The 17,309-nt window shown below is 38.9% G+C and overlaps 1 protein-coding gene across 1 annotated transcript in view; it reads right to left on the bottom strand.

The window, feature by feature from the left end:
* Positions 1-17,309, bottom strand: part of CSMD3 (CUB and Sushi multiple domains 3) — a 1,747,434-nt gene that overhangs the window by 778,495 nt on the left and 951,630 nt on the right. The window contains 3 exon segments of the mRNA XM_053715303.1: positions 11,777-11,903; positions 14,235-14,426; positions 16,762-16,918. Coding sequence (XP_053571278.1) covers positions 11,777-11,903; positions 14,235-14,426; positions 16,762-16,918 — 476 coding nt within the window.

Here is a 17,309-nt window from a genome sequence, read left to right on the forward strand (position 1 = left end):
GGCCTATCCAAGTATTCTTGGTTGTCAATCATGAATTGGTACCACCTCTTTTGAATCCACTTTTTAAAGTGTGGGTTATTATAAAGATATTGGGGGAAAAAAAAATTATTTCCTGTCAATACTTTTCCGGCTAATCCTATCTCTAGGGTGATAATAGCGTGATCAGATATCACGATATCTTGAATTTCTGCCCGCATCTTCATTTTAGACATATGCTTTGAAACTAGAAAATAGTCTATCCTTGAAAGTGAAGCATGTGCCCAAGAGGCGCAGGTGTACTCTCGACAGTCTGGGTTCTGAACCCTCCAAATATCTTGTAAGACCAAGCTTTTAGTGAACCCGTGGAGAATATCTGTTCCTCTGGCTTTCCTTATCACCATCCTAGTTTTCGATCTATCCAGAACCTGGGAAAAGGCCATATTAAAGTCCCCGATAACTATTAAATTTTTCCCAGAATATAGAAACAATTTTAATCCAAATTCTTTTTATTAAAGGGGTTATAAGAAGTTTACAACATAGAATCAGCCAGAACATGCTTGTTACAAACATTCAGTTTCGTGAGAAAAATCAAAGTCAATTAAACAATATATACATAGGGCTGAAGGGAGAATGGAGGTAGGGCGAGGGGGGAGGGAAAAAAAAAGGAGGGTGAAGGAAGGGGGAAAAGGGGAAAGCGGATAAGAGGGTTGGTTGGAATTAGGGTGGGGGATATCGTTTGCTTACATTGAATTATCAACGGTCAAATGTGTCTGCTAGAGTCGAAGTAATAGTGTGTCTGGGTCAATTAGGAATAGTCAAAATAGAATCTATGGATGACGGGTAAGAATGGTTAGTTAAGCGGTGTCCTGCACAGCAAGCGATAAGTCGAGAGTGTTCTTGAGATACTGTTCCCAGGTAATCTGAGCAGTGATAAAGTGGTCCCTATTATCTAATCTATAAGCCCTGTATTCCTCAAGTTCTAGAAGATCTGAAACTTTAGCTCTCCATTGTGCAATAGTGGGGGGGTCTGCGGATTTCCAATTTTTGGCTATAAGGGATTTGGCACTGTTTATAAAGATACGAAACAAGGTGATGAGTGGTTTGGATGGGAGTTTGATGTTTTTATTTAAGAGGTATAGCAGGGGGTCGCAAGGTAATGGTTTTTGGAAGATAGTCTCTATTTCCCCGATGAGGGATCTCCAGAATGAGTTGATGACAGTACACCACCACCACATGTGGCCCATGCCACTGCCCACGTGGCCACAGCGCCAGCATTGGTTCGTAGTTGTGGGGTATAATTTATGTAGTCTGCGTGGTGTAAGATACCAATTGTGGAGTATTTTGTAGTTCAGTTCTAGCAAGCCAGCAGAGGAGGAGGAGGATTTAGTGTTGATGAACATAGAGGAGGCCATCTGTGGGAGAATAGTGACCCCCAGTTCCCTTTCCCAGGATTCCATAGAATGGGGAAGGTTGCCAGGGGGGGGGTAGGTTAAGATGGAGTATATTCTGGAGAGGGTGTGATTGAGAATAGAGGTGGAGGAAAATAATTTTTCTAGGTTGGTCAGTGGTCTCAGCATGTTAAGGTGATGTCTATGGGATGTAATGTAGTGGTGGATCTTCCTGAAGGTGAACCAGTTGTGGGCCCAAGTAAAGCCTGACTCTATAAGTTGAGCTTGTGTCAGAAGGCGCTCATTATCAGTGATGTGGTATATGGAAATGTCAGTCGAGGGGGAGGGGTCCTCAGGAATTCTTCTGCAGGTCGTCAGGGAAAACTCATGATTAAAAAGTAGTGATGTCAATGGGGAGGGCCTAGATGAGAGGTAAGGGTTAAGTCTATTGATCTTGTCCCAATGAGTCAAGGTTTCTTTGGTAATTGGGTTCATTATTCCCTCCGGTACAACTCCGCCCCCCGGGTCCCAGCAACAAGATTGTAAGTTAAGCCCAGTATTTATAAGTTCCTCTAAGACAACCCATCTTTTCTGGGATCTGTGGAGTCTCCAATCCACGATTCTCTGTATAAAGATGGCATGGTTATAAAGGTTAAGATCGGGGACTCCCAGACCTCCGTGAACTCGGGGACTCATCATAACTTTATTATTAATTCTTGAGTGCTTACCACCCCAGATAAAAGATGTGAATAGTTTTTGTATGTTAGAGAGAAATCGGGGGGGGGAGGGGTATGGGTAGAGTTTGCAGCAGGTATAGAAGTTTGGGGAAGGCCGTCATTTTAATTGCATTGATTCTACCCATCCAGGAAAGGTGCCTGGAGTGCCAGGATGAAAGTTCCCGCTCTAGAGAAAGTTTTAAAGGGGCAAAGTTTAAATTGTATATGGAATCTATCTCCTCTGTGAGGAGGGTGCCTAGGTATTTTAGGTGGGAGGAGCATTGGCGAAAGGGGCAGGATGAGTTAAGTTGTTGTCTGAGGAGTGGCGGCAGGGAGACCCCCAGGTATTCGGATTTGGAGTGATTGATCAGGAAGTTAGTCAGGGTATTAAAAAGCGTGAGTTCATCTATAAGGGCTGGAATGGATTGTGAGGGGTCGGTGAGGGAGAATAGCACATCGTCTGCGAATAAAGAGAGTTTGTAGGACTCCCCCTGGATCGAGATACCATGAATTTTTGAATTTTGTCGGATTCTGGATGCGAATGTTTCTAGGAGGCAGACAAACAATAAGGGGGACAGGGGGCATCCTTGTCTAGTGCCATTTGAAATCTGAAAGGGAGGGGAGAGAATGCCGTTGAGAGATATTCGAGCGGACGGGCAATCATACAGGGCTAAGATTCTATGGAGCATAGAGTCTCCAATGCCCAGGGACTGAAGGGTGGCTTTAAGAAACGGCCAGCCGACGCGGTCGAACGCTTTCTCCGCGTCGGTTGAGAGAAAGATCGTGGGGAGATTTTGCGTTTTGGCATGCCAGAGGAGAAACAGGTTCCGGACTGTATTGTCCCTCGCCTCTCTGAAAGGGATAAAGCCCACTTGGTCTCGGTGGATTAGGTCTGGGAGATAACGATTTAATCTGGTCGCTATCATTTTCGCATAAATTTTGATATCTGCGTTCAATAGGGATATTGGTCTGTAATTCGGGATACTGTCAGGGGACTTGTTAGGTTTTGGGATAACGGAAATGTGGGCTTGGAGGGACAAGGATGGGAAGGGGACGTCATTGTCGATATCTAGAAAGTAAGCTAAAAGAGGGGGGGCCAGAATGTCGAGGAATTTAGCGTAGTATGAATGGGTAAAACCATCTGGACCAGGGGCCTTGCCGGTGGGGAAGGATCGGATAGCTGTCTGGAGTTCTTTTAAAGTAAAAGGAGAGTCTAGGTCTGATTTTTGGTCTGTGGAGAGGGAGGGTAGATCAATAGATGCTAGGTATTCCGAAATGGCCTCCTGGGAGGGGGGGGCTCTTTCTTTATGTAAATTGTATAGCTCCTCATAGAAGTTTTTAAATTTATCAGCTATATCAGAGGAGGAGTGCCAGGTTTTCCCTTTAGCGTCTTTTATGTGCATAATGTATTTTTTGGAAGCTTTACTGCGGAGGAGTCTCGCTAGCAGTCTACCTTGTTTATTTCCCCCTTCGTAAAATCTCCTTCTAAGGAAGAGGGCCCTACGTTTAGCCTCAACCCCTAAAAGTAAGTCTAGTTGTTTTTGTTTATGTTGGATATGATCGAGGAGGGAGTGTGACTTAGGAAATCTCTTGTGGGAGTCTTGAAGTTTTGTCAGTTCTTCTAGTAAGTTTTTAAGGGCTAGAGAGTGTTGCCGTCTCCTATCTGCCTTGATTGCAATGAGGTCCCCCCTGATGACACATTTGTGTGCCTCCCAGATATTAAGGGGAGACATCCCAGGTGTAGAATTTAATCTAAAATAGGAAGTGAGTTTTTCTTGTAGTTGTATTTTAATCATAGGGTCGGACAGTAAGGACTCATCTAACTTCCAAGTGTAGTCTAATCTCTGGGAGGTGGGCCACGACAGTGTGCAACTAATCCTAGCATGGTCAGACCAGGTTATGGGGGAGATGTCGGTAGCTTGCACTAGGGTCAGACTTGAAACATCAATCATTATATAATCGATACGAGAGTAGGATTGGTGGGGGTATGAGTAAAAAGAATAATCTTTTTCCTGGGGATGGTAGATTCTCCAGGTGTCGTGTAAATTCAATTTGGAGAGGGAGGACTTTACTGACTTAAGGGTTTTTTGGGGGATTGATGTGTGGCCGGAGGAACAGTCAAGACCAGGGTCTAAGGCCAAATTGAAATCACCCCCCAGGATCAGGGTGCCTCTAGTCATTTCTGAAATGATAGTACAGGACTGGTGGTAGAACCCAGTAGGGTTGGAATTAGGGGCATATATGTTGGCAATGGTTACTGTCCTATTAAACAGCCGGCCGGTGATAATCACTAGTCTACCTTCCCTGTCTCTGTATATATTAGAGGGGGTGAAGGGGATCTGATTTCTGATCAAAATGCCTACCCCATTGTGCTTTGTCGAGTGAGAGGATAAGTACACCTGGCCAAATTTCCTAAGAGATAATAATGGCTCTCTACCTTTTTTGAAATGGGTTTCCTGGAGTAGGATGATATCGTATTTGAGTTTTTGGAATTCCCTCATGGCCCTCGATCTTTTCTGAGGGGTGTTAAAGCCCTTTACATTATGAGAAGCGATGGAGATGGATCTGGGGTTCCTATCCATGTCTATGTGAGTGGGTGAGCGCTGAAGTCGAGGATAGAGAGATGTCGCCTAAGAGGGTAGGGCGATTGTGAGAGTAAGGTAGGGGGTCTATGATGGCCCAATGACTAAGGGAGAAGTAGAAGACAAATGAAAAAGTAAGGGCAGAGTGGGGAACATGGTAATATAAGCAGACACGTAGCAACCAAATACCTCTGGTGAGAAGGTAAACAGAGGTGATAAAGATAAATCTATAATGACCTTGAGCAATATGATAAAGATATGTGAAAATGAGCATAATACGTTTTGAATATAACACACACAAATAAACTTGAACAATTACAGCAGAACTTGCATGAATAAACTGGGCATACAACAACAAAAACAGAAAAACAACTTGATCCAGGTTATCGCAGCCAGTACTGCGGCCTGGAAAGGACATCATCCAGGGGGGTGGAATGATGTTATGGAACCTAAGGGGTGAAATTTGTTAAACAAACATAAATATATGGCATAATTATAGCTTGAGCAACATACACATATGGGCAAAGTAGCATGTAAGGTAAATCTAAGAAGCATGTCAATACAAGCCCAGGTGTAGTGGGTTTATACTGTACCAGTCCAGAGTATAAGTCACTTGCAGGTTTTCTTCGAGGGAGAAAAACTGGAGACAGATCCCTCAAGTGTATTGAGGAATAAGGGTATGAATGAACAATTAGCCTATGGGGTAAGGCTTGTGGGAATTTTCAATGGGAAGTTAGTAAGTGGTCAGTTTAGGATCCTGTAGAAGTGGTGGCAAGGCCTGTTCTGCGTCTCTTAGGTAGTATTCTCGACCAGCTAGGTCTCTGGTCTTTCGGTGCCTCGTCATCTGAATGTATCAGGTGGTGTTGGCTAGTGATGATCGACTCAGGAGGTTGTTCGAATGTAAGGTTAAGTTTCTTAGAAATGTGGTCCAGGTCTGAGAAGCCTTTATAGACAAGTTGGCCTCCATTGTGGGAGATGATTAGGCTAAATGGAAAGCCCCAACGGTATCTGACATTGTGTTCTTGTAAAGTTTTGGTGATAAAGCGGACCTCTCTTCTGCGCTGGATTGTCTGAGGGCAGAGATCCTGATATACTTGTAGGGAGTGGTTGTGAAATTGAATGGTCCGTCGGGTTCTGGCAGATTGCCAGATCTCTTCTTTTGTGGTGTATTTAAGAAATCTGAGGATAACGTCCCTAGGTGGGGCAGGCGGTTTAGCAGGAGGTCTTAGAGCCCTATGGATTCTCTCGATGTCGTCGTTCTGAATAAGAGGGGCTTGGGGTAAGAGGAAGTGAAAAAATTCTGTGACATATGTCCTGAGTTGTTCAGTAGAGACATCCTCTGGTATCCCCCTCAAGCGGAGATTGTTTCTTCTTCCTCGATTCTCGAGGTCTTCGATTTTGTCGTTTAAGTTTTGGATCATAGAGTCGTGCACATTAATGTTTTGAGTATTGGTGCTGACCATGTTGTTGAGATGTTCTTGTCCGTCTTCTAAAAATTCCATTCTGGAGCCCAATTCGTTAAGGTCTTTTTTAAGATCTTTAATTTCATCTTTAATAAATTTCTTTAAGGATTCTATATCTGATTTGGATGGCAGTCCCGCTATCTGTGTCTGAATAGATTGTAGGGAATCTTGGGATGAAGAAGGGTTAAGAACAGTGGAGGGCAGTTCTGAGGATTGTGCATTATCCGTCGTTACAGTTTCTTGAGGGTGAAAAAATGATGTTACTGAGGGGCCCAGAGTTAGTGTTTTTGTGGGTTTGTCAGGTTTATTTCCTTTCTTACTTGTCATGGTGAGAGAGATTGGTGGCGTAGCAAAATATTGTGAAAAATAGGCTAATAGTAAAGAAAATTTCTTTTTGGTTCTTCCTGCACTGAGTAGCAGGGATCTTATGGAGAAATCTATTACAGTCTCTCTGGGTTAAGCTCAAGGGATCAATTTCTGTATAAGGCAACAGTCCATGCGCTAAACTTCAGGAGGAAATATTAAGTTATACTGCAGAACTGCAACGGACCAAAAAAGTGTACTGGTGAGGTCCGGTCAAGCAATGACTCAAAAGAGCGTAGGTTTACTGGCCACTCAGAGAGGCTAAATGAGTGTTATATGGGAATATATAATCCTGAGAGGTGAGAGTGGAGGCCTCTAGCATTAGTGTCTGTTAGGATGGAGTGCGTAGTTATGAGTACCTGTAGCCACGTGGGAGGCAGTTGCGTGTCGGGCCACCGGCAGATGGTGAAGCCGGGGAGAATCCGGACCGGCAGGATCCCCAAACAGAGCCGTTCAGGAGTGCAGTCGGGTAGGAGGCCTCACGTGGCAAACAGCATAAGCGGCACTAGTCGCCGATCAGGGGTCCTGTGTAGCGGTAAGATGGCGTCTGCAGTTCTTGTTACAGATAGTTCCGCAACAGATTTCCCTCGAAGTTGCAAAGTGAATAGTGTGTCTGGGTTGTTAGACACTAATTAGGATGACCTGGCAGCGGTAATTGGTAGCATTTATGCCATTATTAATGCCCAAAGGTCCCAAACAGCTCCGGAGCTCTTTTACAGTGCGTCCATGCTCCAGCACGGCGTAGCTCCGCCCCCTATAGAAACAATTTTAATCTCAAATCTTCCCAAAAATTTTTATCTACAACATTGGGGCCATATACGTTACAGAAAATAAAATTGGAGCCTCTTACTTCTATCTCTACAATTTGGTATCGGCCATTTGGGTCATTTACTATGTTTTTGATTTGATACTCTAATTTCTTATGTATTAAGATAGCAAGGCCTCTATTAGATTTGTCATATAGTGTATACAGGACTTCCCCAACCCATTTAGTTTTAAGTTTAATAGCCTCTTTTGGTTTAAGATGGGTCTCCTGAATAAAAGCTATATCAGGGTTCTGTAGTCCTAAGTGTCAAATAACCTACTTTCTTTTACTTGGGGATGAGATTCCTCCAATATTCCAGGATACTAGCTTTAAATTAACCATTTAGACTATAATAATAATAATAATACTAATAATAATACTAATAAAAAAAAAAAAAAAAAAAAAAGGGGGAAAGGGGGGGGGGGAGGGGAAAGGGGGGAGGAAGAAGAAAAAGGAGAAGAAAAAAAAAAAAAAAAAAAGGGGGGGGGGGGAGGGGTCCCCCCTTCCCTCATCGCAAACAACATCGCTCTTTTATCCTTCCACCCTTCTGCTATTATTAAAATTCCTTTCCCAGAACAAACTGCATTAAACAAGTTTGTCTCCATCAAGATTGGGACCACCATTCATTCCCTATTGGGCCTCATTCTCGTTCCATAATTACCTTAATTATACTCCTATGCTATGGCAGAATGACTTGATTTCTTCGGGTTTTGTGAAACTATAAGTCTTACCATCTTTTTCTAGTATTATCTTAGCAGGATAGACTAATCTCGCTTTAAGATTAGCTTTGATCAATTGAGAGCAATATGGAGCCATTTCCCTACGTTTAGTTTGGGTCTCGATTGAAAAGTCTTGGAATAATAATATTTTGTTGGGGCCAACCATTATATTGTTGTTCTTGCGATATAATCTAAGGATATGAAATTTGTCTTGAAAATTCAAGAACTTAATAATGACCGGTCTGGGTCTAGACTGTCCCTCTAAGTTACTTCTAGGCTGGCCTAGCCTGTGGGCTCTCTCTATTGGAATCCTAACATTCTCTATGTTACTTCCTACCAGTTTTGGAAGTTGCATGGCTGCAAAGTTTATCAAGTCGTGGTATTCCGCAGTTTCCGGAAGTCCCACGACCCTCAGGTTGTTTCGCCTTGCCCTGTCCTCTAGTTCCTCAACTTTGGCTTGAATCACAGAGAGTTTAACCTCATGTGAGTTAACCATCTGGTCTTGTGATGTAAATCTGTCTTCTATGTCAGATACTCTGGACTCTACCTCATTCATACGATTCGAGAATTGTTTAATTTCATTTGTAACGGTTACCATTTCAGATTTTAAGGCCTCAAATTGGGGCATCACTAATTCTGAAATCTGTTGAATGAGGAGAGCATTATCTGGACCACTCGCTCCTAGATCATTCTGATTGAGTGGCTCTGAACTACCCTCATTTGATTTAAGTTTACCTCTTGCTTTAGTTGGCATAATGGGGGAGGTGTTTTTAGTGTGTGAGATAAATCTTTCCATGTAGTGAGTGAATTTATGAAAAGAAAAAAAATCCAAGATCCTAATCTAGCTGTGTTTGTAAATTATTGTTCTACCTGCTCTTGGATTTCAATCAGTGAGATTACTCCATCTTTACTTAAGATAGACAAATTAATATTACAAAAATAAAACACAAAAAACAAAACACAGGTCTAACCTGTCCACTAAAGTGAGACCAATTGTGCAGTGAATATGGTAATCAGAGGAAAGAGAGGGGTCCTCTTGAGACCACTCCTTCCTATGCAGAAAAGTGTTTTTTCTTTTTTCTTCCCTGTGCAATCGTGCAAAACCAATAAAGCAACAACAAACAGTGATCAAAACCTAATCAATTTTATACGAACGTGAGGCACTTTTTGTGGGTGCCGTGCCCTCTACTTCTTTGGTACTGGGAGCACAAAAAGGTGTACTCCACAGAAAAAATAAATGAGTGTGTGTGTAGAATTTATATCACCTCCTAGAACTTGTAGCAATCTCAGTCTTTTGTTCTGAGTAAAGAGGATAAGCAGAGTAAACAAATTATCTAACAATTCCTTTGCTTGCTACATCGTGGAACCACACAATTTATATTAGAGAAAAAAAACAGACCCTATACAGAAAGGGAGAGAAACAGAAAACCAAAAAAAAAAAACCCAGCCTAAACTATAGCTGGCCCAGGAAATACCTTGCTTACATCCAGGTATTTTGGCCTATAAGCCAAAATTTGTTAAAATATTTATCTCTTTTCTCTATATGAAAAACTAACAACAATACTGTTTTTAGTCTAAACCCCTGCTAAGCACTCTATGTAAAGGGAAGAAATTCAATACCCTTAACATAACAAACTTCCTAGCTGTTTAGCTATTAGATCTAGATTTTTAAGTAAGGAGTAAATACACAGAAAACAGTTGTCTAATTATAGTACTGTAGGTCATTTACCTAAGGGCTTTTATAGTAACTTTCTATGGTGACAAAAGGCCTTTCAGGGTAAACTTTGGAATAAACATTCTTTACAGGGATTACAATTACCCCTTGTTTCTAAGGCCTTTAACTTTAATTCCTTAACTATCTTTAGGATACCACAAGCCCTTAAAGACACTTATATTGATTGATAAAAACTGGTTCTTAAGGGTGTATATAACTTTTATCAACTGTCCACAGACCCTTTATAGTTCAACAAGGCCTCATTGAGTTAGCCAGGTTTGGCATCAGCGGCACCTCTCTTGGGTAGAAGAAGTATTATTATATGTCCCCAAAAACCGGTATATGATAGTCCAGTTTCAAGACTCAGTATATCTGGGTATTAGTCCCACCCAAACCAGAGTACCTTTGTTATCAACCAAAAAAGAAAGTTATACTGGTGCTCTCTATTGGGTATTGGGTGTCCTTTGCTTTGCAGTGAGGATGCGGCCTTTTTAACACCGCTATATCCACTTAACCAGGCCAGATGCAAATTGAGCAAAAAGTCTTAACCGGGCCCAACAGGAGGGAGTAAACGGGAGATCTTACCGGACTGTAGCAGGAAAGACCCGGCACCTGCTGCCCGTTCTATACGAATCTCCTTTCTTCTCTGCCGCTCCGGTTCTCAGGCCTGCTTCCCGGCTGTAGCACTTCCTGCCATAGAGTTGGTTGCGTTTGCAGCTTGGCCTCAGCGTCCTCTCACCGCCAAGCCTCCGTTTGACGCTCGTCTGTTTCCGGTTGGCGTCTATGCAGGTCCGGACCTCCAGCGTAGAGCCGCACCCGGCCTCAGCCACAGCATCTTCGCCTCTCAGCTCCTGACTTCTGGATACTGGGAATACTGGTCACAGTGAGTATAGGGGCCGCCGATCTCGGATACCTCCGTGGTCTCTGCCCCGACTCTGTTACCTTTCTTTAGCTTTATAGCAAATTCTGCCGGATTCTGAGTTGTGTGCAAGAACGCCTCCAGGCGTATTGACTCTGCTCCTGAGTCAGTCTGCTATTAGGGAGCCGGCATCTGCAAGAAGAATATCCAGGCCAGGTCAGGTCAGGTAGTATCTTTCCCGGCCAAGGATAAGCGCAGGCTTGGGGTGTTGGATAGTGCCCTTTAGCTTAGAGCGGCGTGCTAGCATCCATGTTGCTGCTAGCTCCTCCCCTTCCGACTCCCGTTTTTTTTTTTTTTATCTCTAATTGTATATGTTTTATATTCTTTAATTTAAAAGTACACTGAGCTATTAAACTCTGTTTAATTTGTAATAAAAACTTAAAAATGAGGTGCTGATAGATAGATAGATAGATAGATAGATAGATAGATAGATAGATAGATAGATAGCAACTGTTGATTAAAAAAGATGTTGACAGTAAATATTTTACCTGGAGTAGTTGAGGCATTTACTATAAACTTGGGTTATATATTTGCTTTCATTCAGAAGTTTGATTTTACTTGAAGCATGACATGTTTTGTGCAATCTCTATGATGTATTAGACTTTCCTGTCCCTTATGGCTTAGTTTTGGCTTTGAGTCTCTCTACAACAGCTTGATAGATTCATTGGTACTGTTTGTTCCCAAAGATCACTTATAAATCACCACACAAATACCAATAATATTAAATAGAACAGCTCTTCTATTCCCCTTTCAGCAACTATGAATCTCCCTTGAAATTTCTTTGAAGTAATATAAAAAAAATTAGTTATATTCACTACAAAACGTTTATCACAATTTTTTAATCAAATAATCATTTCTATATAGCAATTAATTTCATAATAATTAAAACATGTATGATGGAACTGTCATTTTTATATTGTGATTTCTAATTATGTTACAATAAAGATCATCCATAAAATTTGATGGTAAAGGTAAAACAGAAAACAATAATAATTATAAATAAACTTAATCACAAACTAAATTAATTAAAGAAGATTTTTATCATGTTCTTGCATTAAACAAATGTAAAAAAGGAAACTCAATGAATAAACTATTTTCTAAGTTTAAATAAAGAATTGTTATGTTTACCTGACAATGTTCCCAAGGTCTACTTCAATAATCCATGTGCAGCGTAAGTTATTGTCATATGGAAATGGATATCCTGGTGATAAAATCCTGCCTGATGATTCACCCTTGAAACGCCCTCCACATTCAGCTAATAAAAATAACAAATATGCAGTTGGTAAATGAGCCTTGACTTATAAAACGGTGTCATATGCCATTTAGAGTTTTTGAAGCTTATATAGGGCATAACAGGTCAATACCTTTCGTTCATTGGATTGCAAGAGAATTAAGATAAGTGAATAGAAACTCTTACTTGCAAACATATAATAGAGAAACTTAATAAAGAGATAATTTTACAATTTTTATATAAAAAAGATGGATTACTAGATTTATGCTAAGTAGACAACTGAACAATTAGATAAATAACATACAATTAAGAGATACTAGGCTTTTGGGATGCAATCAACCAGTTACAGAACAGTACATCATTGTCAATAGCCAATGGGCAGCAAAATACATTCTGATCTTTACACTCAAACACCCTAGTGGGGTAGAAACAACACGGAACACAGCATGAAGTCTGTAAAATCTTTAGGTCTTGGTTTATACCAAGACATTGGTTGTTTGCTTTAAAACATATTGATTTACACATTTGTACAATATGGTAGAAATCAACACTGATGCAAAGTTATAACAGAAAATACAGTTTATATATGAGAATTATATATTCTGTATACAGAATTTTATCACTATCTCATTATGGGCTAGATTACAAATGAAGCGATATTTAGCAATCAAGCTTGATCGATAATACCGCTAGAAGTAAATTTGTAACACGCGTATTACAAGCTGAAAGTAAATTATTCTTGCGGGAGTGAATTTCAACAGGTGCTAACCACTGGACTTCAGATATCATGACCCCGTTAACTTCTACTCCCCATACACTTCAGTAGAGCACATTTCTCAAAAAAACACATATCACTCGAACACTAACTATACAGAGTTTAACCAACTGTGCTCAACCCGGCATGAGTTATTAATATTTTACATTCCAAAGTTCACCACATAGAATAACATTTTATTTTTATTTTTAAAGGCATACTAAACACAATTTTTTTCTTTCATAATTGGGATAGAGCATGCAATTTTAAGCAACTTTCTAATTTACTTCTTTATTCACATTTTATTTGTTCTCTTGCTATCTTTATTTGAAAAAGCAGGAATAAAAGCTTTGGAGCCCATTTTAGGTTGAGAACCTCTGTTTGCGCTTGCTGATTGGATGGCTAAATGCAGGCACCAATCAGCAAGGCATTTCCAGGGTACTGAACAAAAAATAGGCCAGAAGAAAAATTGATAATAGGAGGAAATTAGAAAGTTGCTTAAAATTGCATGCTCTATCTGAATCATGAAAGAAAAAAAATTGGGTTTACTATCCCTTATATACATATATATATACATATATATGTATATATGACAGAAATGATAAAACTTTATAAGTATTCATCATTCATTTCACAGACAGCATTGCTAGTTTGGAATCTTTCCACCCAGCATTGTGACAAACATCAACATCTGCTGCCCGCATTTACCATCCTTGTGGTGATGAAGTGGTTAAGTAGCAGTAGTTTTTAGATCACTTCTTAATAACTAGCATTGAAGGCAGTGCATTAATACAGTGGTTACAGAGGTCTAAATTGATACTGGGCCCACACTTCCAGGCAGGTTTGTTGGTTGGACTAAGGGTACATAGGTATGATGCCTTGCCAAAATGTTTGCCCCTGCAAACCAGGTGTTACAGTGTAAGTAATGTGTATAGATTTGCCTTCACAAATATTATGGCATATATATATATATAAAAAAAAGTAGACCACACTCACTGGAGTAACATTACCATTGTGTGAAAAAATACATCACAGGAAAACAAAATTGATTCCACCAATATAAACATTAACAATATCACATATTTAATTTATTTGAAAATTATATGATACAAATGTTTAATATTACAGATTATTACAGATTAGGAAATGCTGGTATAACAAATAATACATGATAATTATTTTAATAAGCCAATAGGATCAATTTATCAAAGGTTGGACAGACAAGCTTCCTATAAGGAACCGTGTCTGCATGGCACTGCAATGACTGGGCAGCATCTGCTGGCCACAGTTAACATAGCACAAGCAATTACTTATCTTGCCATACCCTCTGCTTTTGTTCAACCAATTGCTCATAGGTAGGGCTTGACAATCATCCCGATCAGATTGGATCAGGATGATTTAACCCTGCCCCCCTTTAGCTGGTGGGTAGGCTCAGTGGCTGCGGTCTTAAGACTGTAGCTACTTAACTAGCATTATATGCCCATGCACGCAAACCTGAAACTGTTGGGCCTCTAGCTTCATAAATATTGCATAAAGTATGTTTTATTGACATTGTCTTAGTATTACATTATTCTATTTGGTAAAAAGGAAATATACTTTACCTATGCAGGATGGCAATGGATAATCCCATGCTCTCCTTTCACCAGTCATGCACTTTAGAAGGCTGCTTCCATGAAGAGTGTAGCCTGGGTTGCATCCATAGATGATGGTGCTTCCAGCGAAATGTCCCTGGTCACTGATTTTGTATCCAAATGGTGGGATGCCAGGATCCTCACAGTGTGAAAGTTCAAAACCTTAGGGAAATCACATTAAAAATGTAGTAAACTAATAGGTAATAGGTAAAAAAAAAAACGTACTCACTCATTAATAATGTTGAGGATTTTACTAAAAAGCAAGCATAAAACTGACCAAGGTTAAAAACTTTGAAAAACAAAGAAAAAAAAAGATTGCATTTTCCTCCATTTCAGTAGTTATGAGGCAGTATAGTTTTTACAGGCATTTCTAGGTGATTAATACTGTTTGTTAATGATGCATCTTAAAATTCTAAACTGGCCATTCTGGTGTAAAAATAAAATGTTCGGTTTCATTAGGGCATTTTATTTTCAAATAAATTATCTTTATAATTACTTGTTAACACTTCCTCAGTTTTTTAAGAAGGTAATATAAATATAATAATATAAATAGTAATATGCATATTGCTATAAATTGGAAACTTGAAGTGAAAGAGAAAGTCTTATGAAATAGAGCATTTTATTTTTTGAAAAAAGAACATCCCTTTAAGAGTTGTAAGAAGCAATAGTTACCAATGCGATTTCAACTTTGAAAATGGTTTTACTTTATATTTTACCTTTAAAAGGTCAGTTGAAAAAGTCTGATTGGGTCAGAGCAAAACAAGCTCTTAAAGTCACCCAAAAGTCGTACCATTTGCAGTCTATAGCATAAATAACTAACTGAAACTGACATGGTTTAATCTGTCAGCTGAACTGCATTAACTTCATTATGAGTGCCTGTAAGCAGTTGTTTGCTTTCAATTCCACTTAAAACCAACTTTAACCCATTCAGACAGTTTAGGCAGCTTCAATTCAATTCAATCCTTTCCCTGTCCAATTTTCTATAATAAAAATTGATACCAATATTTTTTCACTGTCAACACAAACAGAGCTTGCATTTGAAAATGTCTGATTGTGTCAGAACAAAACAAACTCTCAAAGGTTTCCACTAGATTTTTCTTTGCATAAATGTTTTGTAGATGATCCATTAATATAGCCCATCTGGGAGTGTTTTTGTAACAATGTATAGTTTTGCTTATTTTTTTAATAACATTGTGCTGATTTTCACACTCCTAGCCAAGCCCCAAAGTCAGATGTACACCAGGTCTACAGACTCCTGCGTCTCTTGTTTGAAGGATCTTTTCATATGCAGGAAAAGGAGAAGGGGAGAGTGTCTGCTATTCCTGATTTCTCAGCCCTTTTCATTGGGTGTTCCAGCCTTACCTCATCAACAGTGGTAAACTGAGAGCTTTAGTGGCTTAGAAACAGGCAGAAATTTAGAGGTTTAAAGGTTATAAAGTTTATTAATATAACAGTGTGGGTTGTGCAAAGGATAGGTAGTAAAGGAATTGTCTATCTTTTTAAACAATAACGATTTTTTGCGTTGACTGTCCCTTTAAAGGGATATTAGTGCTCCTTTTAATAAATATGTTAATTCAAAGTTAAATATAAAAAGAAAATTGTAGGAAAAAAAACAGAAATAACACAAAATTATCACAAATTCTTAGTGTAGCCCTGCTCCCAGTGTTTTAAGAGTAATAACAAAACATGTTTTTATTCTGTCAATACTGGGCATTAGCAAATATGACTCCCTGTTATCTTATCTAAGATAAAACTTTCTGGGAAGACCTTCTCCTACATGCAGGGATGTGATAGAAAGCACAAGTGTAGTGTGAAAATAAATAAGTAAAAGGTAAAATCCATTAAACTATGTGAATAATACATGTTGCAATGATTTCTATTAAGTATAAGCAACTGCTTATTGTTTTTTTTTCACTACAACAATGAAACAGGCTGTTTAACATCCCTTTAACATATCAACATCATGTGATTCAGAAGTCAGTTCAGGTCAGCGCTTTATGTATAGAAGATAGGGTCAATTTGTACTAGCCAATCTGTTTCTTGTGAAATGCACGTGAAATTATTTGGACAATGAGATAGTTTTAATAGATGGCATTTGAACAAACTTGTTTTCTTTAAGACAGCTTTTCCACTCAACTTTAAAAAAAGTTGGTATCCTTTCAGATCGGATGTGAATAGATCCCCTATATGTAATTACTGTTTACATGTAGGAGGATGTAAATGAGGAAGACATATAAATTATGAATATGTCATTAGGTAGCTGCATATTTTCTGACTGTCAATTTATTATACACTAGTGTACATTTTAATACATTTAACTGAACTAAAAAGTGAACATCAAAGGCACAGGCACATATTATTTTGATAACCAGAATAAAACAAAATAATTACAAGAACACATTTAAGGACATTTTAAAATCTCAAATATAACTGATTTTTTTTTTTATTTTTTATAAATCTCCATTGACATAATTCCGTTTTTTCTTAACATACTTACTTGTATAAACTAGCTGAAATCCTTCATCAGTAACTTCTGAATCAGAATTAAACTCTAACCATAAATGGTTTGACGTGCTACTCAAGGTCAGTCCTCTCAATGAAGATGCTGTGTAAGCACCAAGTACGTGAGCAGTATTGTCTCTCCCATCATATATCTGTAAAAACAAAATTTATAGTTTACAAAAGAAAAGTAATCCTTTAATTTGTCCACTTCATAACAATCTTGACTAATCTTAGGCTAAGAAAATTACTAACTAAAAGACTAACCCAGCTACAAATCTTTAACTTCTTTAAATGCCTGTGCTCAATTAGGCATTGAGCTTGAAAACCTTGATGTCCTCCACAATGGCAAGAAACACTAGCTTTTAATGTATATAAAAGACAGGTTGCTTAAGATAAAAGCTAAAACAAATATTAATGATAAAATTACAGTTAAATGGTTTTATGTTTATTTTGTTTCTTCAAATAAAATAAATAAATAAATAATGTAGTAAAATAACAATCAAAGATAAAATGTATGATCTATTAAACTGCAGAAATTTTAGT

This window comes from Bombina bombina, chromosome 5 (assembly GCF_027579735.1).
Source record: "Bombina bombina isolate aBomBom1 chromosome 5, aBomBom1.pri, whole genome shotgun sequence".
Taxonomy (NCBI): domain Eukaryota; kingdom Metazoa; phylum Chordata; class Amphibia; order Anura; family Bombinatoridae; genus Bombina; species Bombina bombina.